Genomic DNA, 22,500 nt, shown 5'->3' on the forward strand with positions numbered 1-22,500 from the left:
CCTTTTCTTTTGAAATAGAAGGATTTTTTTTTTTAATATCATAAATATGGAGAGAAAAACAAGTGAAGACAAAGTTCTCAAACAACACACTAGGGGCAAATACCACCTATCCAAAAGTATAATCAGAAAAGACAATAAGTAAACAATTAGGATATAAAATCTATTAAATCATTCCTTTTCATAAATGGGAGTGAACCCAGGGCACCTCTTTAAAATTCAATTTTTTATCTAAAAAGCTCTTTGTCTTTGAAGAACTTGCACATATAATATTAATTTGCTATACAAATATATATTTTAATTTCCAGTTTGGCTGCAAAAATTTCACCGAGGTAGGTTCAATAGAGCCTGCAGCTGAGACTGAACTGGTGGTGACATAGAGTTACAGCTCGACAAGGATAACAAATCTGGGCTACCACTGAGTCAAAGCCACCAAAGCCAAAGATGAAGAAATTTAGTCTTCCTCCTACTGCAACCTGAGGCTCCTACAGGAATGAACCCCAGCTCTAGTCTCAAAAAGTTTTGTACAATCCAAATCCAAGCCTACATACAGAATATCAATAGCTGGAGACATGTCTGAGTTGAAAAAATAGCAAATCTTCTGGGGGCCATCCGAGAGCGTCTCTCACCAAAGGTGAGAAATTTCATAATTCAGAATACCACAAGCACTTTTCCCTCTTCGAAAAAGTGATAGTAAATTTGGCACAATAATCATTTCAGCACTAGTTTGAGGCAGGGAAGAAAGAAACTCCATTCTCCCATCACAGAAGTCAAAGCTGGCAAAAGACCACAGTGGCATCATTGCTAGAAGCACTGGAAATTGTCTCAGCGGTTTTGAGACAGGCAGGTGCCTGCCAACAGGACAGACCAAGGAGGAGGAGCATTATGCCGCTACTCACCCCGTATCACCCGTGTGCTTGTGGGTAAATGCCAGGATATCTGCAGCTCTGCCTGTGCCCTCGTAGACCACCACTGGGACAGCAGGGCTGGCCCTCACGTACTCCCACACCATTAGGATCACACTGGGGCCTCCTTCCACCACCAACCCAACTATGGGTACACCTTGGCTCATTCCTGTTTCAAAACACACCTAACCAGTTACAAACAGATCTCTGTCACACACAAAAAAATCAAAACATCTGGGAAATAAATACTTATACATGGTTCAATGGAGAGGAAATACTGCCTTCACCATCTCTAATCTGACTTACACCTTTTAAGACTTTCACAGAACTTCTGCAACCAGATCAAAAAGACCATGAAAAACTACTGAAAAACCTGTAAGCATTGGGAAGAAAAAACATCCTTCTAAATATCCCTCTTCCCTCTAAAATAGTTGTCACATTCAAAGACATTTGAAACATGTTCAATATACATGTATTTACCTACACACACAGAAAAGTAATCAGGTATTTCTTCAGAGACTCTTTCAAGTGTTACAGCAGCAGGGCAGGTTTTTTAAAAAACAGAAATTAATTTCAAGTGCAACACAATGGAAATGAAAATGAAAGCCTGACTCGCAAAATCTCATGGTAAGACATACAAGATTGTGAGTAAGAAGCTCTATACATGAACATGTTAATAATTGGGTTGGTTTCTAAGTTTGTCAGTTCTATAATGTGAGCAGATAAAGGAAGCAACATCAACATCATAATGCTAATGCCTTTCTAACGTACCTCAAGATTTGAATGACTGGGTAAGAGTGAACGTTCACAAATAATTTGTACAGTCGAGTGCATAAAAGGAAATAATTACTATGTAATGAACATTTATTTAATTATTTCTTTACCATAACTCATGTACTCTATAAATAAATGGTGGAAGTTATGCAATCTGTCAAACACTGGCTAAAGGTTTTACTTTTGCAAACACTCTTTGTTGCTGTACTTGAGGTCACAGGCTTTCAATAGGGAAGAGTGATGAGGACAAAAGTAATTAACAGGGTAAAAAGAATTTGAATTCCACTGAATGTAGCAATCTTCCCACCTCGTTAAATGATGGGAAAGTATCTAACGGTTAAATAGAGACCACATAAAACTGTGAGGTGAGCAAATGCTCAATACTTATTAAATAATCTGAGTCGTTTAGATGTCTCTAGAACTGAAAAACCAATATATGTGTTCATCCAAATGCATAACGCTTTGTGAAAATGCCGTCCTTTTCATTTTCCTGATTTTCAGAGCTCAAGACACATGCAATTAATAACATTTGACCTCAGTGAAAACTATGGCAAATCAAGATGTACAACCTGTAACACAAAATGTCGAGTACCTCCCAAACTTCTAGGATAGGTTTTTCTGTCATAAAGCTGACCACAGCAATACTTACTTGTATGTATTTTTTGAAATGATATGTACTTCTCCAAATTCCTCCTGAGCACCATTTCATTCCCATACTTGCCCACTGTCCCATCATCTGCCATTAGAAAATGAGAATGCATGCTGTTGAGCGTACTCAGCTTGCTGAGTGGGTTACCAAGAGTCTGGTACAGGCAAACTACCTGAGAAAACCAAAATAAAAAGGTCCGCAAAGAAACCAACAAAACACCACCATTTATGTTCCCTCACTTGCATGTATTTCTTCGTCATAGTGTGGTTGTTTGAAATCCTCCATCATGCTTTTTGTGCTACTCAAATGTTTGATTCTTAGCATTTGATTCTTAACAGAAACAAACGCACAATTAATCTCAGAAAACATTTCTGATTAGGCTTGCAATCCTTAGAATCACTGTCTGATGTTCTTTGCAAAAGTTGAAACACCATGGCATAGTTTCCCTGGGTTGTATTCCCATTGAAAATACATGAGCTAACATTTATCAGGAATGATTTCACCTTACTACTTAAGTGCTTTTAGACACTTGAGTATATTAGGCCCTCACATAAAGTTGTAGTCTGTGAATATAAAATGGACTGTGAATAAAATACTACACATATTAATAGCTGGCGGTTCATTCTGAATCTTAATATAGAAAAACACAATTTACAACCACAAGAGAGTTGCTTAAATAATTACAAAATTTAAGAAAGAAATGGCAATTTCCTGTAAGAAGAGAAGTATTTTAAAACTATTCATTTATACACAGAAAGCAAAATACAGTCCTCAACATGCCACAAAATTCTACTGCTGAGAAAAATCTAAGCCTCTATTATACAGAAAAAAATATCAAACCAGTGAGTTTAATCTAGAAGAAAATCAAGTATGCAACAAAACTCTACCATCCCATGAACATGAAGGCTTTTATTATTAAAGGGCATCCAACTCACATCTTTTCCAATGAGATCCCTCTGATTCTCAATGATACCCCATGGAGGAATCCCAATAGCACAGATCTTTCTCAGGTGTGGTGAGGCACGGCCTTTCAGTGCATCCCCCACATGCCTGGACACTCCTAAACAGATAATCAAATGATAAATTTTCTTCTATGTTCAGAGACCTGCTACAGGACACCAAGAGAGGTTTCTCATCACTTAATTTATATTATGGTTACATTTTAATCAAAAGCAAAACATCCCACCCAACTGATAAATTTAATGTACACTTCAGAGCTCAGATGTAATGTACCGCTGCTTCAAACTCAGCACATATTTCTAATTAATAATATCCTTACATGGTGCTAATGGTGCTTTTCACATCTATAGAACTTCATTAGTTACATAAATGCACAGGACAGTTCTCCTGCAAAATCACCTGACTGAATAGCAGCTAAAGAAGTAAAACTTTCAGTTCCACAGTTTACTGGCCCCTCTGAGTTTATAAGAGTAACCTAAAGGGATTTTCAGATACTAATAGGCTAATTAATGGATTATCCTGATGCAAAACTTTCTCAATTATAAAACACAAGTTAAATTTAGCTTTGAAAATTGTTTCAAAAAGACTAATCACAGTCCACAGAACCTAAATAATTTAATGAAGCAGATAAATTTACTGCGAATAAGTTCTGGCTATATGCAGTGTTTCTTATTATGTGTAGAATACTCTGCTCTTTAATTAAAATATTCAGAACGCCTGTCAACAGTAAATGAACACGATCTCACTCTTTGAATTAAGAACTGCTCCTTAAATAAAACCAACTTCATTTTGTATTAACATATCACCAATTTTCGAACAATTTCACTCTATTTGACCTAAATATACATGCTGTTATGCAGAGATAAAAACACCAAAAGGAGAAGTGAAACAAAGAAAAGTAATTACACTACCGCTGTTGATGCCTTCTGTAATTATCCATGCTCCTGTAGACTCAGCTGCCTTCACCAGCCCTTTGCTGAAAACCTGCTTGACCTTTGAGGGAAGCTTGAAATTCTGAATGCCTCCATGAACAGAGATCACTAGCTTTGGCAATTCAATCTGCCATTCTTTAACCATCAGATGCAACAGCTGATCCAAATTGCTGTCATAAGAAAGTCTAATATACTGGAAAGAATAAAAATGGGTAAAATAAACATATTTTAAATGCTTCAGGGAGAAGAAACTGCAACACATTACAAAGTTCTAAGCATTAATGTCCTGCAGATCTTGTGAAGGATTAGAGCTATTATAGTACCCTAACATGATAGCACAAAAATGCATGTGAGCAATACAGAGAGTATCTATAATCACTGTGAGGTTCGACATAAAAATATACACACATTTTAATCTGGTTTACTTTTAGATTCCCCTGCCCTCTTAAGACAATCAATCTGATATTCACCCAAACCCACTTTTTGCCTTTCTTATACTGAAATTACAAAAATAAGCCAGGCATATAAACACAGCACCTATTACCTTGGCGTGGTAAGTGTGGTCTCCATCTTGAAAATTGATTGTACCAAATGCATCTGTTGGATTCATCCTAGTGTGTTTTTGCACAGACCATTCTCCACCATCACTCTGTGAACCAGCCTGATAAACAGGCCAGCTGAATTCTACTCCTGGGTGTTCTCCAATCAGCCGTCCACAGCAACACCTCACATTAAAAATGCAGAAATTATTTTATATCAAACTCACTTGCATACAACTTTAGGATCTACACGTGAATAGCCCAAGTAACTTCCTGCAAATAAAAATACTGCAGTTGTCTCATGGGAATGCAGCAAAAATTAACCATGTTGAAAAAATTGCAACAATAGCAAAATAACATTGAATTAAATCATAATTATGTTTAGTTGGGTATAGAATTTGTTCTGTACCTGAAGAACACCAATAACAGTTGGGGGGATGTTGGACTAGATAGTCTTCAAAGGTCCCTTCCAATCCAAACCATGATGTGATTCTGTGTGAATCTGTAACCGTTTGAGAGTCCCTTACAGAAATTCTGACCTGAGCAATGCAGCTTGGCCTTACTGGTCTTATATGTTCCAATTCAGAGGAATGTTGTAGGACACTGAGGTTTGCCATGAGTATTACCACAGGTTATTCTAAATACTAAAGAAAGATCTAGGAGTTATCCTCAACAACCAGGAGGAGAATTTCAGCGTGATCTTTATACTAACACTTGGAGGCCAGCAAAGTGCATATACCAAATACATGGGTTGAAGTGCAATGCTGAGGGGATTGTCATGGTTTGGGTATGACATTCCCCAGTTTAGTGCACCCACTGAGACTTTTCAAACCACACACCACTCACTCGTTTATCCCTTTCCCTTCCCTTCTCCCTGCTGTGCACGGGAGAGAAGAATTGGAGGCACAAAAGGTAAAGATGACAGAATACGGTAAGAAAAATTTACTTGAAACAGCAATGATATAAGAGAACAAATAGTAACAGCAACAATACTAATAACAGAGGGCACAATAAATTAACATTTCACTCAGAAACCCGCCAGCAATAGATGACACCAAACCACTTCCCCGGTAAGTCTATGCCAACCCAGAAGGGACCCTTTCAGCAGATGATGTGACTCTCTAGAATAGTCCTGTCAGGGCCAGGAGTTAGACTCAACGCTCACTGTGGATTGTTTCCAACTGGGTATATTCTCTGATTCTGTGATTCTCCCTGGAAGACAGTACAGCAGGAAGCATCAGCGAAGAGAATGTATTGCTTTTCATTTTCTGATAGCTGATTATATGGTGGGACCTCCTCAGAACGTGTCACCTGCTCTTTATCCTTTTCTGACAAAAATATGAAATTTTTGTCTTTGTGCCAGCTCCTGATTCCTGGCCAGTTGGGGTTTTCTGTTCGAGCTACCTGTATCATCAGCACACTCCACTTACTCTATAAAGTACCAGTGGTATGATGTGTGGCAGGGACTTTCCCTTTGAGCATCCAGCCCCAGCACTGTCAGTCAGGGTATCAGGAGGAGCTGTGCATTGGTGCCAATCACTTCTGAAGCAGCTCAAGCTCAGCATCTCCAAAAGATGCCAGGATCTCTTTATCAGTTGGGGTGTAACAGGCCTCAGATCATTTGTATCCCTGTCCTGGTTTTGTCCAAGCCAGGGTTAATTTTTTGCACTAGCTGGGATGGGACATGACTAGGGCCAAGATGTTATTCTTTACCACCTCACATCATTGCTGGAGGTAGGGGGTAAGGGTCTCTCTCTCGTGGGGAGAAGGGATTATTTCTGGTTGAATAAATTTAGTGGAGGGAGCTGGTTTCAAGCCAGAGACAGGTTCAGGTGGTGCCAGTCTCAAGAGGGACAGAGCATTGAGGCTGACCCTGCTTGGGTCACGAGATCTGAAGTGAGCATTTTTGCATGTAAATCACTCTTCTTTTTTTTTTTTGTACACTTCTTTTATTAATACTGTTGCTGTTACTGTTTGCTTTTTTCCATCACATTGCTGTTTCCAGTAAATTGTTCTTATCTCAAACCATGATCTTCTGCCTTTTGTGTCTCCAGTTCTCAGCTTCACCCCACTGCAGTGGAAAGGGGGAGCAGAAGATGGAGTGGGAGAGAGGCATGTGGTTTTGGAGCATCTTGGTGGGGGGATGAATTGGGGAGTACCATTCCTCAACAATGAATATCCCTGAACCCCAGGGGTCTGTACTAGTTTGAAAAACAAACCAGTGGGAGGCACCAAGTCAGAATAACAATTTAATGGAAATTAAAGAAAAGGGGAAAAAAGGTAAAAGAAAAAAACACCGTCAAATTGACAGAGTCAAGGTACAACCTGACACCCTGTTAGGCAGGGTGGTGGTAGCAGTCTGGTAGAATGGTGGCTGCAGTCCTCTGAAGCAGTGATCCTGTAGTAAAACAGTCTGCTCTTCCTCAGGAAGTCCAGTGGTGGCTGTGTAGCTCCTGTCCTCTGGAAATCCAGTGGGAAGCCAGTGTCTCTGGTGTTCAGCCTCAGATTATATCCACGATGGGATGCTTGGTTCCTCCCTCTGGGTGGAGCATCTCACAATGGGGTAATGAGTCATGAGGCCAAGTGTTGATTAGGCTCATTAACAGAAGATAGTCCGGAGGGAGTTATCTCTGAGTCAGGCGGCAGGACAATGATGGGCAATTAACAGAAAGATAGTCTGGGGGGAGGAGGCAAGGAAACACTGCCCCACCTGATTTCAACGGCTGATGGGGATGGTAATAGAATACACTGCAACCCAGGACAGGGTCATCCTTGAGCTTCCCCAGGTACATTTCACCAGAGACTCCAGGAAGAACCATTGTCCCCATCTGCAATGTGGAGCACATTTTTCACATCTTGTCCTGTCGTGACTAAACAAGGGCAACTGCATGAACAATCTCCTGTTTGATTTGTTCAAAACCTTGTTGTTTGGGACTCCACTTAACATCATTCTTCTTCCAGATCACTTGATAGAGAGGACTTTCAATCTGACTGTAATCCTGAATACAGATCCGTCAAAAACGCACAGTGCACAGGACAGCCTGTGTTTCTTTCTTGCTGGTTGGTTGAGATCACAGCTGTTAATGTGTTGACCACATCCATTGGAATCTGACAACTCCCATCCTGCCAATTTAATCCTAAAAACTGAATTTCCTGGACAGGTCCCCTGACCTTACTTTGTTTTATGGCAAAAGCAGTCTTCAGAAGGATTTTCCATCCTACTTCCACATGTCCTCTCCATGGTCACACAACAAAAACCACAGGTTACTTCATGGTGTGTACCCTCTCTCTCTAGAAGGGGGCCACTTGCTCCGAGTAGTGGAGACTCTGGTCCATACTGGTGGGGCATGGGACATTTCCTCTCTACCTTGTTCGAGCCTTTTGAATCTCTGTGCAGTCTTGGGCAGTCTTTCCGCAGCCAAGGAGCAAGTTGGAAGGGAAACAAAAAAATCATCTTCATATTGCTGGAATCTGGCAGTTACCTGAAGCGCTGTTTGTTCTCCTCCTTTCATGGACGTCAATGCCAATGAGTTGGTGTACGATGATGATGAGCTCCATACAAACTTCTGCCACATGGATTGTGTACACTGGACCTCATCTGGATCTACAGGGGACTGCTCGTTATTTGAATCCCTATAGATTACCTCCAGCACAGCTAATTCTCTCAGGTACTGGATACCTTTCTCCATGGTGTCCCACCTCCCTGGGTGCACTATTAGATCATCCTTGACAGAGCACCTTTCCCTCACACTTGACAGGAGTCAACTCAGTGGCTGAGAGTTTCTGTCCTCTTCCCAAACCTCCTGGCAATGCCCACAGGGATCCCAGCTGCTTGGTTTCACTACCATCTAGTTTCACATCATGGGCCACAATATCCGTGCATCAGAGGAGCCAGGTCACCTGACTGGCAGCTGAAATCTTTTCACATACCTCACAGCTCAGCCAGGGATAGGGATCAGGGGATTACCTCTGGCCCTGCCTCTTCCTCCTGTTATGAGGGCCCTACTTCCTCTTCAACCTTTACTTGGATTTCTTCTGTAGGGGCAACCGCTACTGGCACTGGTTCATCCTCTGGCTCAGCTGCAGTTTGAGTGGCCACAGTGCCTCTTGCTTTGCTTTCCTTGTCCTCCCCCTGAGGGCACTTTCTAGTCTTGATCAGTGTCTGATTGAGCAGTATTCAAAGCCCAGCATGCCACATAATGTCACACCTCTCTGGAACTGCCACAGCATTTTTCCATGATATATTTTATCATTTTAACAGGGTCCTGTAGTTGTTCAGGGGTGACTTTCCAAATCACTGGAGAAGTCTTCAAAATACTGGCCCATGTCCTTCCACATCACATGTCACTCATGACTGTCCCCCATTGGGACAGAACTCTTGAATAAACCTCCCCAGAAATCTCTGTCTTGACTCTAATCACAGTGTGGACCACTTTGGGGGACCTGACAGAATTAGCAACAAGAACATGGTTTCCTCAACATCCAAAAGAAATTCAAAATTCTCAAAAGCCATTGTGACAGGCCTGAAGGAGGAAAAGGGGGTGAAAAGCTGGAGAAAATCATCCTCCTTTGTTCTCCCCATGGACTCGGTACGATTATTAATGGACTCCCAAAGGTTGCACCCAAGATAAGGTTAGGAGGGCAATGCTGAACACATGTCACAAATGACCTTCATTGCCCTTGATGTTATGATGCCGTAAGCTGATATCACACACTACAGCAACAAAGCAGTCTTCCCCCTAGTTAGAGAAGGAACATAGAGAGGAGCACGCATGGCAATATAGTCAGGGTTAGGTACCACACCCACATGAACAGACCTGGTAACATTGTGACCAGTGGCTCCATACCTATTGCAACAAACACTTAGATCAAATTTGTTTCCAACCAGCGCTGGCCACATCTCATTACCTCAGCTCTTCTTGCCACACATTAGGTACCAAATAAGGCTGTCATGGTTTAGGAATGGTACTCCCCAGTTTATTGTTCCCACTGGAACATGTCAAACCATGCTCCATTCTCTCACTCCTCCTCCTGTCCTTCCCCTGTTGGGGCTGGAAAGGAGAACTGGAGGCACAAAAGGTAAAGATCATGGGTTGAGATAACAACAGTTTATTGGAAACAGCAACAAGATAAGGAAATGAACAGTAACAGCGACAAACTGATGACAAGGGGCACAAAAAATGAATGATTCACACAGAAAGCCCCTGACAATAGACAAAACCACACTACCTTGACTGAGAACGGACCCCTCCTCCCCAGAAGAGACTCCTTCCCCTCAGCTTTGGCAATGACCTGAGGTGGTAGACAACAACCTCTGGGTCCTAGTCAAGGCCCCTGCTGGCTTCTGCAAATAATTAAACCTGTCCTAGCCAGGAACAGGACAGAAAGATACCAGAAACTCAGTCAGCATTAAAGGTTTGCATCTGGAATAATAACCCAGATTCCAAATTCAATCATTACTCTTCTACAGGCTTCAGCAGGCTTCGGTCTCCTCTACAGGATTAACTTCGGGGTAATTTATAGTGACAGCTGACAGTCCAGGTCTCCTTTAGACATTTCAGAAGTTAACACAGCCTGAGAAATGGAGATAAATTCTTCACTTTTCCTCCTTTGAGAAACCAAACATCCTTCAAGAACCCGAACGCAATGACTGCCTCGGGCCTCAGCTGTACTACTTGTCCACTTAGGGGCAGGTTAGATGCAAACATCTGCAAAACTGTGAAGATGTGCATTCCAGAAGAGAGAGTTTTCAGTGGAGATGAGTGAGAACTAACTGGTGACAAAGAAACAGATTTTTAAAAACCAACTAACCAACCAGCCAACCAAAACCAAACCCCAAAACATCCTGAAGGCAATGCGGGATACGAGCTGCTTTAGTAAGGCACTTCTTGATACCCAGAAGCCATGAATCAGGTTTGCACTCCATTTTTTCAACCTAGCAAATTACATTTGGTTGATTCAATGCTCTGCAAAAGCAAACTGGAGAAGGAAGCCTTCCACACTCCAGGAGACAGGGCTCAAGGGAGAAGTGGCACTAGCAGGCTGAGCTGATGTTTGAGTCAAAATAGCACAAGAGCACTTGATTCACACACATGTCCTTGGGACCTGTCAGGCTGCACCCCAGGGTGCTGAGGGAGGGGGCTGATGCCCTTTTAGAGCCTGTTTCCAAGGCTGTGAAGATCAGGGGTGTCCGCAATAATTGGAGAAAGGCAAATGTCAGGCCTGCCTTCAAAAATGGGCAAGAGCCACCCTGAGCAACAATAGGCCAGTCATCTGGCCATAAGTCTGAGGTAAAATCAAGGTGTGATACCTCCTGGAGCCCACATCTGGGCACATGAAAGAGGAGACAGTGACAGGAAGCGGTAAGCAAGGATTTGCCAAGGGTCAGTCATGCCTGACCCACTTCACTGCCTTCTGCAACATAATGGTAGGGATGAGAGGAGAGCACCTTTGCTCTATCCAGGCTTCTGTAGCTGGGCTGTGACATTACAGTGCGGGAGGGATGACAGGCTGGCAGGTGAGGACCAGGCTGGGTGGTGGGCCAGTATCAAGCAGTTCCTCAGGGTTCCTCAGGGTCTGTACAGGGCCACTCCTGTTCAGCCTGTCCACCAGCAACCTGGAAAAAGGGATGGAGGGAATGTGCAGGCCTAGGGGTGAGGCATTTCTGAGGCATGCTCCTCGTTGTTCGTGGGCTGAAACAGGGTCATCCATGTGCCTGGGCAGCAACGAGGGCAAGAGGTGCCTGGGGTGGTGTAAGCAGGACATGGTCTGAGAGACAGGGGACAATAGGTTCCATCCCTTCTGCTTGGTGCTGGTCAGCCCCTGTCTGGGTACCACCTCCAGCTTCAGTCCCCAGCACAAAAGAGACACCAGCAAAGTGGAGAGACTTTGGGGGCAGAGGGACTATTCTGGTGACAGAGGTGGGGCTGGAGCCCTTGATCTCTGAGAAGAGGCTTTTGGACAGGGGATGGTTCAGCTGGGACAAGAGGTGGCCTCAGGTGCTCCAATGACACACCCAGCACTGACGAGATGGGATACAGAAGATGTAGATGGGCTCTTCAGTGATGCATGGCAGTAGGGTGAGAGGCAGCAGCACAGTTGAAACAGTCTGAGGACTGGAAATAAGAAGCCTTTTTTCCAGGAGGACAACCCAGTGGTGGAGTCAGGAACCGGGGAGGGTGGGTTCTCTCCATCCTTGGGGATTTCACACAACTGGGTGAAGCATCCTCTTCTGACCACCCTGGCTGACCATACTGAGGAACATGTCTGAGTTACTCTGTGATCTTATGGATATAGGATATGCATTGATACAAAGCATCTTTGCAATGACTTTGCCTTCTTTGCCTCAAAGGCTCGCCAAGCTGCTGGAGAAGGTGGGTACATCATCAGTAATATAAAAGCAGGCCACTAGAAAAGTCATACTTTGAGCAACAAGGGAAAACCCAAAGGGTTGACACTGAAGTAAAAGTAAAGCAAGAGTCAGACTGCAATGTCCAGTGCTCTAGCAGGCAGTGATTTAGAAGTTGCGTCTAAAATTACACCTAAAAGGTGAGATATATAGACAAGTTGCAAGAACATCTCAGATCTACAAGGATGCAGGAATTTGACACCGCACTTCTGAATACTCATAAAGTGAGATCGGTCTAACTGCTGTCTGGGATGTTTCTGAGAGTTCTGCACAGAAGGGTAGATAGAGACCCATTCTGACTCACCAGGGGAGCATTGACAAAGGTGCTGCTAAGTTACTCAGATTTGATTAGCAATGTCTAAACAGAGTAATTCTACTTAGAATTAGCAAATTAGTTACATAACCCATTCACAATCTGTTTCCATTCACAAACTGTTTGCAAACCTTGGAAATTCTCTACAAAAGAAATCTTTCAGAGATTTCACTTGCTTACAATAAATACTAGGTCAAATTATAGTAGGCATCAAGTATATCCACATGATTTTTGGACTGTTGTGGAAAACTGCAGAACTCAGGAGGCCCAAAACCTGTTTCATTGCTGATCTAATAAATACAATATAACCAGTCACAACAATCATATGAAAGTTATTTGTCCTTGTTAGGAACAGAAAAATTCTCCTAGAACAAAGTTGTCTGTACACCTTGAGATACTCAAGAAGACAAGTACTGTTAACATTTGGAAAGATTTACTTGTAAGATAAGGGCTGACTGAAATGAACATTCGACACCCACACACATTCTGCAAACATAGACAGACCAGCAGACTGGATTCATAGTAACCTAAACAGCATGAAAATGCTCAGCAAAAACTGAAAGAAACAACTACAAGATAAAAGACACACAAAGATACAGGATGTCTTGACAGAGAAAGGTGAAAGAAAAAAACAAACCCATCCACTGGAGTACACATTTCCTGTTTCTCTTCCTCCCTCTCCTAGCACCATATTCACATTTATGCAGATAAACTGTGCTTGACTAGGAGGCTTATTTGGTGGAAGTTAATCTTGGTTTGGTTTTCCACTTCTGTGGGCTACATTTTGTCCTAATGATCTTCCCAGACTGATTAACAACATGGTCACTCTGAGAGGGGAGAGGGGGAGAACCACAGAACTGCTGTAGTCTTGATTTAGATGAAATTACACTGCTGTATTTTGAAGGACAATGCAACTTCAGTTGTGATACCCAGCTGGGTAACCGCAGGTCAGCAGGAAGCATTAAAATGCCCCCTGCATTTCTTCTCTCAGAAGCCCTGCAAAAATCTTTGAACATCTATTCTTCCACGCTGAAGCAAAATATGCATGAGATCATTCTCTTAGAGGGAGCTGACACTTTCTGAACAGAAACACAAATCATTTGCCTTACCAACACCATTCTGCCTATCAGCCATTTACAGTGATTTGATTCCAGAAGTAATTTATTTACTCTTTGTAAAACAGAACTCTTGTAAATCTTAGATGCCAAATAAATTGTGAAGCATAATGAAAAGGCAGATAATCATGTTGATACGGGTTATGGGACTACTTGACACCAGCTTGCTACTCATCAGTTATTGCCTCAGCCTTCAGATGCCTTTAACTCAAAACAAATGGAGGTTGAACTTTTTGTTCCAAGAACTGATAATGTATTATCATAAACATACAGCACCAAAATATGTTTGGTAATACCATCTGAATGACAAATATTGGATTGAAAACAACTAATTAATAAAGGTCACGAAATACAATTCACCTGGAGAAACTTAAAAGCACCAAAGCGATATAATATCTGTTGTTGCCTTCCCAAAAGCAGGAAGTCAGAATCCTCACTGGAGAGAAGATGAAAAATCTTCAAAAAACCTATTACTGGGGTGTTTCTTTTACCCTTTTTCTTCTCCCTTATTTTTTTTTTTCCCATACTTCTCATGGTTGTCTATTGCTATTGACTCACTCTCCTTCATACAATCCAGGATATAGCTGGAGTTGTCTCTCACTTCAAGACACATTTCTGCCTGTCATTCCTCAGGAGGAGATTAAAACAAAATCATCTGCACAAGGTATTTGGGCAGAATTTTCTGTTGCAAATAAATCAAAAGGTAATCACACAATTTATTCTACTTATGTTTACACTAAGCATTCTCTAGCACACCCCTAGAAATGCTGCTCTGACTATAAAACAGGAGGGATATTTCTCTTATCATTGCTTCCTTGACTAAGATTGTCTATTACTAGGTCACTACAAAAATTGCCCATATATATTTCTGCACTCTTACCTGATTAAATTCTGGCACACCTGGCATCCTGCAGGACATCTGTGATAAAAGGTGAATCATTAATACGTGTTTGTATAAAATAAGACAGCTGTAATGCTTTTCTTACAGTACCAATTCAACAGCGAAAGAATTCTCATCAACAACAATACAGGCTGTCATCTCCAGCACTAACCCCTGGAAAATGTACTGGATAACTTCAGCGATTTGTTTAGATTTCACAGCTCAGACTGTATGTCAGATCTGCATTTTATAGATGAGTTCTCCATCTTGTGTATGCTACACTATCCATGTGTTCAAAACCATATGATCAAAATTACAAGCTTACATTGTCAGAATGTGATGTCCACAAATTTATCTAGGCAACACCATCCACTAGATACATAATCTCTAATGCCAAGTTATGTTTGCTTTCTGGTCCTAAAGCACAGGCTGAGGATTTGATCTCTTCCTTACTCCTTCTGTAGTCTACACCTACCTATTCTGACTGTGCTCAGCAGCAGTAATTATTCTGAGGAAGGGAAAAAATGGTGCAGCGGTAACTCCATGTAATTCAATCTCTTAATTGGATACCATTCCTGTTTTGGTTACTGGACTGAGAGCAACAAATCTAAGAAGCATAGTAAGGTTAATTGCTGCCAATTTCTAGTTCAAATAGTTTCATTTAAAACATACACCCATAAACCAGCAATCACTGACTGAGATACTAAAAAAATCATCCAAACCAAACACAATGCCCATAAAAAATTATCCTGATTATTTTTAGATGTAACAGAAAAAAGGAGAAATTCATTGTTTTACCTGTGCGGATCTTTTGAACTGGGAATAATGTGTGCACATTCTCTTTTACTGAAGACCTCTTCGATCCAAGATTTGTGGGGCTAAAAAGACATTTCAAATATAAATGCATTCCTGAACTTTGGAACATGATATCAAAAATTGCACTGTAATGACAATAAGGCTGTATACAGATAACTCAGAACAATTCCTATCTTACACCTATCTTAGGTGTAAGACTACAAGCTGAAACTACAGCTCTGAACAGTCCTAGCCCTTCACCTCCAAGCTTTACAGAATTCCCCAAGAAGATCAATATTTAAATTTTTTGCCACCATGAGAATTATTTAGATGTTTCATCAAAGACATATAATACAATATACACAATAGAGAATAGAGTTCAACAGAGAAAGCGGCAAGGATGAATCAAAATTGCTTAAAGAATTGCACTCTCCTTCTGCCAGAAAACTAGCAAACTGTGATCTTACTAAAGCTGTGTCAAAAAAGGCAAGATTTTCATTATACTTGAAAGAGACGGTTGAGTCCTTCTTTTATTATTCTTCACAGAGTCAAGAATAGATGCATTCTGGTTATATTTTGCTGAACTAGGACTAGAGTGAAATGCAAAAGCAGGGGACCTAGACCTGGCACTCAGGTGGGCTTTCTCCACCAGCCTCCTGGTGTGCTGTCTTAGTGATGCCTGTTTACAGCTCAACAAACTGAACAGTCACTATGGCACACAGACTTTTGTCAAAGAATCTCACTGGAAATCTTTGAACCTTTCTCTTCAGGTCTATCAGGATCAAATTCCTTGAAAGGAACGGTAACTGTTGGATGCTGAACTTCGAAATCTCTGGGTCTTAATTAGGTAATTATTCTTAATTTTATATAGGTAAAACCTTTATTTAGTATGTAAAATTTACAAGAGAACCTTAACATTAATTCTTAATCTAAGGCTTTATTTAGGTTTTTAGGCTGATTGTATCATCAAGAAAAGAGGGTTAAAACTTCATGCTCTTTTATAGTCATACATGACTTGAGGGCTGGGCAAGTAAAAACAAAAAGAGGAGACTTCTGAACAGCAAACTTCTCTAGTCTAGCTCTTGATTCCTAGTTTTGTAAAAGGCTTCTGTAACATGTTCCCTGTCACTACAGTGAGGTACATACATCTCAGCCATCATCAGCATGTATCCTTTTCACTACCAAGTCCTAAAGGAGACAAAAATATAACTACATGTTCCTTCTCACTGGCAAATTTCTGTTCTGATATACTAAAGACCTGAAGCCAAGTTTATATTGCAGCTTTCCTTCTGATTTTCCTCTAAGGAAGTCCTGAGACCTTTGTTTTGGAGTTCTGGCGTCTCTTTTCTCACCAGTCTGAGGATTAGGATTGCTGCTTATAATTCCGTGACACAGAAGAGGCTTTGGAGATTTCTAGACTGATTTAGTCAATGGAGTGGCAAGAGTTTGGCTCTGAAATTTAAGGCACATGAGTAGTTTTCAGAAAACTGCTTTTAATCACTTTTCCAATATCTTTAATGTCTAAGATCCTTGCATAATATGGTATTAAAGGGACACTGTCAGGTCAAAATGTTCAAAAATTAAGGTTTCCAGAAGTAAGGAAAGAGATCACAGTGTAAAATACAGGAAAACATATGCACCACTCATTTCTTTCAAATCCTTTCTAATGAGCAGTGAGAGGAGACAAAACCTAAATATCCAAACTAGCACAGAGGTCCTTCACAAAGCAATGTTGCTGTCAGCAGGGAGAGTGACTGTGCTACCATCCCACTGGAGTGGCTGAGCAGGTACAGGCTTGGCTCACCAGTCTCCAGGGACAGGGCAACAAGCGCTGGGATCCCCTGCTCTACTGCTCCCCTCACTGATTTCACCTGGGATCCCCTGCTGTACTACTCCCCTCTCTGATTTCACTACCCACCCATGCAGGAAAAATAAGTGAATGCTTCAATTTTGCTTCTGCTTTCTTCTGCCTGAGCCCACACCCCCCTCCACCACCATCCCTGCAAAGCCTTGCCAAAGTCAAAGCCTGCAGATGCATTGTGACAAAAAACCACTGTTAATTGAGGGGTTAATGTACACTCTTCCTGCTCTGAAATTAGCTTTACTGAACCAAGAGCTGTAAGAAGCATTCAGCTCCTTCAAGACCAGTCAAAAGCTCTGTTCACTGGTCGAGTACCAAACTCAGGGGAACAAGGTTACACTGTCAATACTAAACAACAATTTTTCAGTATCCTTAGATGTAAATATGCCTGCTTTAGGGTGAAAGGCACAGATACAGATATTTTCTAATGAAACACCATGCTGCTCTGGCCATTGTTCCATTCTCTGCAAAAGAAAATTAAAAGGCACACATCTCTCTGGCTTAATAATTCCATCCATTATTGAAATATGATCCATTTTTGGACAAAACAGCAGCAACTGCCTTTAATGACACATTGTCGCTCCAGACAGGTGCAGATAATTAGAAATCACACAATGACTAGCCAGTTTACATAACAGGTTAGTTCATTTAGGCAAAGTACAGTTGTGCTGGAAACTAGGCAGAAAAATCAAGTTGTAAGTAGCTTACTGAAACTGCAACAAATTTGTACTGATGACAGAGAAACACAGTGTCTTAGCCAAAGAGCTACTTCAAGAGCTGGAAAGTTCTGTCAAGCACCATACCTCAGCTCTGCGTACACTGTATGTTTAGTGAAATCAGCACACAATGTCACTTCCAAAGAACTGGGGTTTTCTAAAAGAACTAGGGCCAGTATTTCTGCATTGTTGAACAGGTTTGTCAAAATTTTAGCAAAAAAAAAAAAAAGTTATGCATCATATACAACTTTTATACAACTCAAGGTAATTATTTCTCAAAATTATTAGATGAAAATAAACACTCTTTAAAAAAGGAACAGATGATCCTGGGGCTAATAGAATTGCCTCAGTACTCAAACATACAGTACCTGTAAGGACCTTACTGAGGACGTCAATAATCAGAAATACCTGACTTTTAGTGCCTGTGAAGGAGGGAGGTACTATTTTCAGGTGAAAGCATGTCTGTGAGAAGTCAGCATGGTGCAGTCTGTGACCAACCTTTATTCAACTACATCAGAGGAGGGAAAAACTTCCCCTTATTATAGCTGCTGCAAGAATCCACTGCAAGCAAGGTGTCCTAAAATATCTTAAACCCTTTCAAAATTAACTTGCAAGTCACTTGCAATAACATTAAATATCTGAAATGCAGCCAGAGTTCCTGTAAGCTAGCACTCAAGACTATTTCACAAGAGCTCGGAGTTTAAGCACACTGGTATCTCTTGAACCCCTACCCCTGGAAACTTTTCATGGCTTCATTACCAGCTGGTTAAATTACTGCCAGCATTAAAGAGATTTCCAACTTAACAGGCTGTCTCTCACATAAGCTTTTCAGAGCAGGGACTTTGTGGTTCAGTATCCACTCCATGCACGCTGATGGTATGAAATAATACAATTGATCGCTAAACAAAGAACACCACTCTGGATCCACGCAGGGTAGAGCAACATTGCAAAACTCCAGGGCCACATGCAGTAAAATATGAACCCATGAGAGGTTTTCAGTGGCCTCTCAGGTCTTATTCTAGAATTTTCTTGTGTTCAGGTTACCCTGTCATAGGACAACCACCGGCTCTGTAACACAGACATGCCATGGTTCCTCTGATCTCCAGTGCATCCGTACATCTGTTACTAACTGGCAGCTTTTGCTTTTCCAATCTTTCTTATCTACTTCTGTGCCCCAGTGTTGAAGATTCTGCACATCTGTTGAAATACACAATTATAAGCAATTGAATTCACTAGAAAACTTTCATCACTAAATTTCACCAAGATTTCAAAAATATTGTGCAAATAATTTCATTTGAATGAAATGTGAACGGTGAACACTGTTCACCTGTCCACCATGGCCAATCATAAAACAACTATCAGCTAATCTCAAACTGCCTTTGCAGGCAGACTGCAGATTCAGTAGCACTGAGAAGCTTTTAAAGACAGTATATAATTTCAGGTCACAGCAGAATTTCTGTGATTATTTCCTAGTAACCAATTCAAACATCCACTGAAAACATATTCTTAGGTGTTCACAAATACAGTACAAACACTAACAGAAGTCACCTGTGCTTGCAGGATAAATGCAGACCCAAGTCAAAGAGGGATAACAGAACTTCTTATGACTCTTCAGTCATTCTGAAGAGAGATCTTATGGTTTATTTCCTCAGAACAAATGTAGTGTGTTAGCTTCTCAAAAATACATAAATTCAATCTTCACAAAATGCTATAGCATTTTCTTTCGCAGTTAATCAACTGTGCTTAAAAGCTAAGTAGGTATGCTTAAGTGATTTTCTGGATTAGGGTCTTGCATCAAAGACTCATAAAACTGTTTCCACTATTTTGAACCCAAGCTTAGCCAAAAAAACAAAAACCCTTTGACTTTAATGGGCTTTCCCATGTGGTGCTTCTGATCCAGAGAAGACCACACAACACAACAAATACCTGTGAGGTTATGACAACAAAATGCAGGAAATACTAAAACCAAAACCCTCCTTGTGAAAAAATCTGCAGCTTAACTCCTGGGTCACAGGGAAGAATGAACTGATGGAAATCTTAGCTTAGTCTGGAATATTAGACCTTTAATTAGTTTATTTCTTTTTACTTTTTAAGTTTATTAACTAATCAAGTAAGTCTTTCTGCTGTCCTTTAACATGCGATGTTTTAGAAAAACACATCAAAGAGCAGTGCTCCAAGAGCACAGCCAGCTCAGAATGCAGGTGCTCATGGAGGGATGCCTGGTTTGCAGCTGGAGGGGCTGAGCAGACCTCTGCAGAGCCCATGGCACCGGGCTAGGTGGGGAAGGACACACAAGACCTCACCTCAACACTGCTGCAGCAGCCCAGGCTTTTGCAAAAAGAGTAAACACAAGAAATCTCAAATCACAATTTATATTCTTCAGCTCTGTCCTTGAAACAGATCCCACAAACATTGCTTGAAATCTTATACTGGCACTAGATACCTAAGAATTGCTTTAAAACAAGTTTCCCCGACTGGAAATGCAAAAAGTCGCTGCAACATGACACATAATTCAGCCTTCCACCTAAAGCAGGCCACTCCAAAACCCACTGTTCTAGAAGCATGGCGATTGTTGACAAAGTTTGGATCTGACTGCTTCATTCCTGTGGCCCATACAGATAATGAAAGTGCTTATGGCTGATGGCAGCCACCTTGCTAGAAGCTGACATTTGGGTTACTTTGGCACTGTATACAACATAATAGTGCATATAATTTCTTATAAAATGTCTCGGGTTTGGAGACAAAACTTCAGGAGGAAAGGGCCTCCCCTTTTCCTCCACCAATGAGACAAATGGGTCACAAGAAGTTAAAAGTGGGAAAAAGAAACCAAACAGTTTATTAACACACAAACAAAACAGGGTAAAACAGGATAAAAAAACCTCTCAAAATACAATGAATTCCTGGACAGGGAACAGATACCCGGGCTTGGACCAGCCAGGGGTACCTTGCAGCCTCCCCGGGCTGGCGAAGAGGGAAGGGAGGCAGTGAGACAAGGGGAAGGAAAGGGAAAAAAGAACAAGAAAAAAACCAACAGAACCTTTTTCCCTCTAGCCGGAACACAAAGGAAACCCAAAGAGCAGCACAGCGCTCCCGGCGCACTCCCTCCCCAGCCCTGCTGAGCCCCTGGAGCCGCAGGGCCCCGTTAAACCGCCCCGCACTCGGCCCGTGGCCCCGGCCCTGGGTCCATCTTAGAGAAACAGCGTGCGTGGGCATTGAGCAGACGGGTAAGGAATAAAGCGGCTCCATAACGTCACCCCAGGACATAAAACTAATTCAATAATCAGCATAGGATAATGAATTATTGAACAAGTTTTGGTATGAAGTAATAGATATGTAAAGATACAGAAATACAACTTCTAAAAATTTTAATTGTCAGAAAGCAGTCCAAATTGCAGGATAAATTATAGGAGATGCCCAAAACTTGCAGCAAATAAGAGCAGGCACCAGTAAAGGAGGAAGAAATGGCAAATTAATCCAAACTATATTTGCAAATTATTATAATCTTTAAATATAACCATGGCCTTATTTTACTGTGTCTCTTTTGGAGACAAAAATTTTCACAGTTTTTTTAATGGGCACTCCTGTCTTAACAGCAATATTTTGGAAGTCACTCCCAAAGAAAGTCAGGCATTTGGTGTTCTTTTATTAACTAATACAATATAATCAGAAAATCATAAATATTGAAAGCAAGTTACATATCCCATATGAAATCATCTTGTTAGTAATTACTTGTAAGTAATTTTAAAGAAGGGAAAATCCAGGCGGCCATAAGAAAATGATGTTTCAGATGTATTATTCAGAGGGTCAGTACAATGCTTCAAGTCTCATTCAGATTTCCACTTTGAAAGGCAGTCATTGGAAGGCAGTTTTTCTTACTTGTTAAGAACTTGATCTTAGCAAAGAGCTAATCAACTTGCTCTTTTTGAAATTGGGTCTCACCTACCTAGCGCTGAGAAGTCACAGAGGTCAACCACTCATTGCTGTGACAAATGCATTCCTTTGTCAAATGATTCAAAATCACAGAGCACAAAAGTCTTCCTAGCTTAAACCAAGAGAAGGAAGAGAAAAAAATTACCTGATAGTAAATATCAGAGCTTTCTTTTGCTTGTTTTATGTTATCCCAGCACAGGGTTTAATATTGACTAAGGAGGTGTCTCTCTAAAGGTCAGATATATCTAAAGTAACTAATGTGAAAAGCAAATGCAGGTTGCAAAATTCAGCTGGAGGAAGCATGAAGGGCCCCAGGAAGTCACACTTCGTTAACAACCTGCTCTAGAGGAAGGTGGCAGGTAGGTTGGAGCTAGATGATCTTTAAGGTTGCTTCCAACCCGAATTATTCTGTGCTTCTATGATTCCATGATGTGAGCAATCCACACAGCTCACCTCTGGAGCCGTATGATGTTCACTGTCATTTCTATCAGAATTCTTCTTTTTGCTCCATTTCTTGTCTCACATAGTAACAAAATCTTCTTGGACTTGACAGCTGCATACAGCGGCCCTTGCACACACTACAAGACAGGCAGATGGTTACAGAACTGAAATTCCATTTTCCAAAGAAAGAGGAAGCACATCTTGGGTGATTTCTAAAGCGGCTGAAGGTATGGTCAGTCCCACTTCTGCATTTCCCACCTGGACATGTCTTACCTCTCTCTTCAT

General features: G+C 41.2%; 1 protein-coding gene across 1 annotated transcript in view; it reads right to left on the reverse strand.

Moving 5' to 3' along the window:
* TRPM6 (transient receptor potential cation channel subfamily M member 6) overlaps positions 1–22,500 on the reverse strand; it is an 86,600-nt gene extending 64,100 nt beyond the window's left edge. Inside the window, exons 1-8 of the mRNA XM_039567576.1 lie at positions 22,489–22,500; positions 15,271–15,350; positions 14,473–14,511; positions 4,762–4,942; positions 4,197–4,410; positions 3,261–3,385; positions 2,326–2,497; positions 897–1,071 (exon numbers count right to left, since the gene is read on the reverse strand). Of these exons, the coding sequence (XP_039423510.1) occupies positions 897–1,071; positions 2,326–2,497; positions 3,261–3,385; positions 4,197–4,410; positions 4,762–4,942; positions 14,473–14,511; positions 15,271–15,350; positions 22,489–22,500 (998 nt within the window). The remainder of the gene's footprint in view (positions 1–896; positions 1,072–2,325; positions 2,498–3,260; positions 3,386–4,196; positions 4,411–4,761; positions 4,943–14,472; positions 14,512–15,270; positions 15,351–22,488) is intronic.

Source organism: Corvus cornix, chromosome Z (genome assembly GCF_000738735.6).
Source record: "Corvus cornix cornix isolate S_Up_H32 chromosome Z, ASM73873v5, whole genome shotgun sequence".
In the NCBI taxonomy this organism is placed as follows: Eukaryota; Metazoa; Chordata; class Aves; order Passeriformes; family Corvidae; genus Corvus; species Corvus cornix.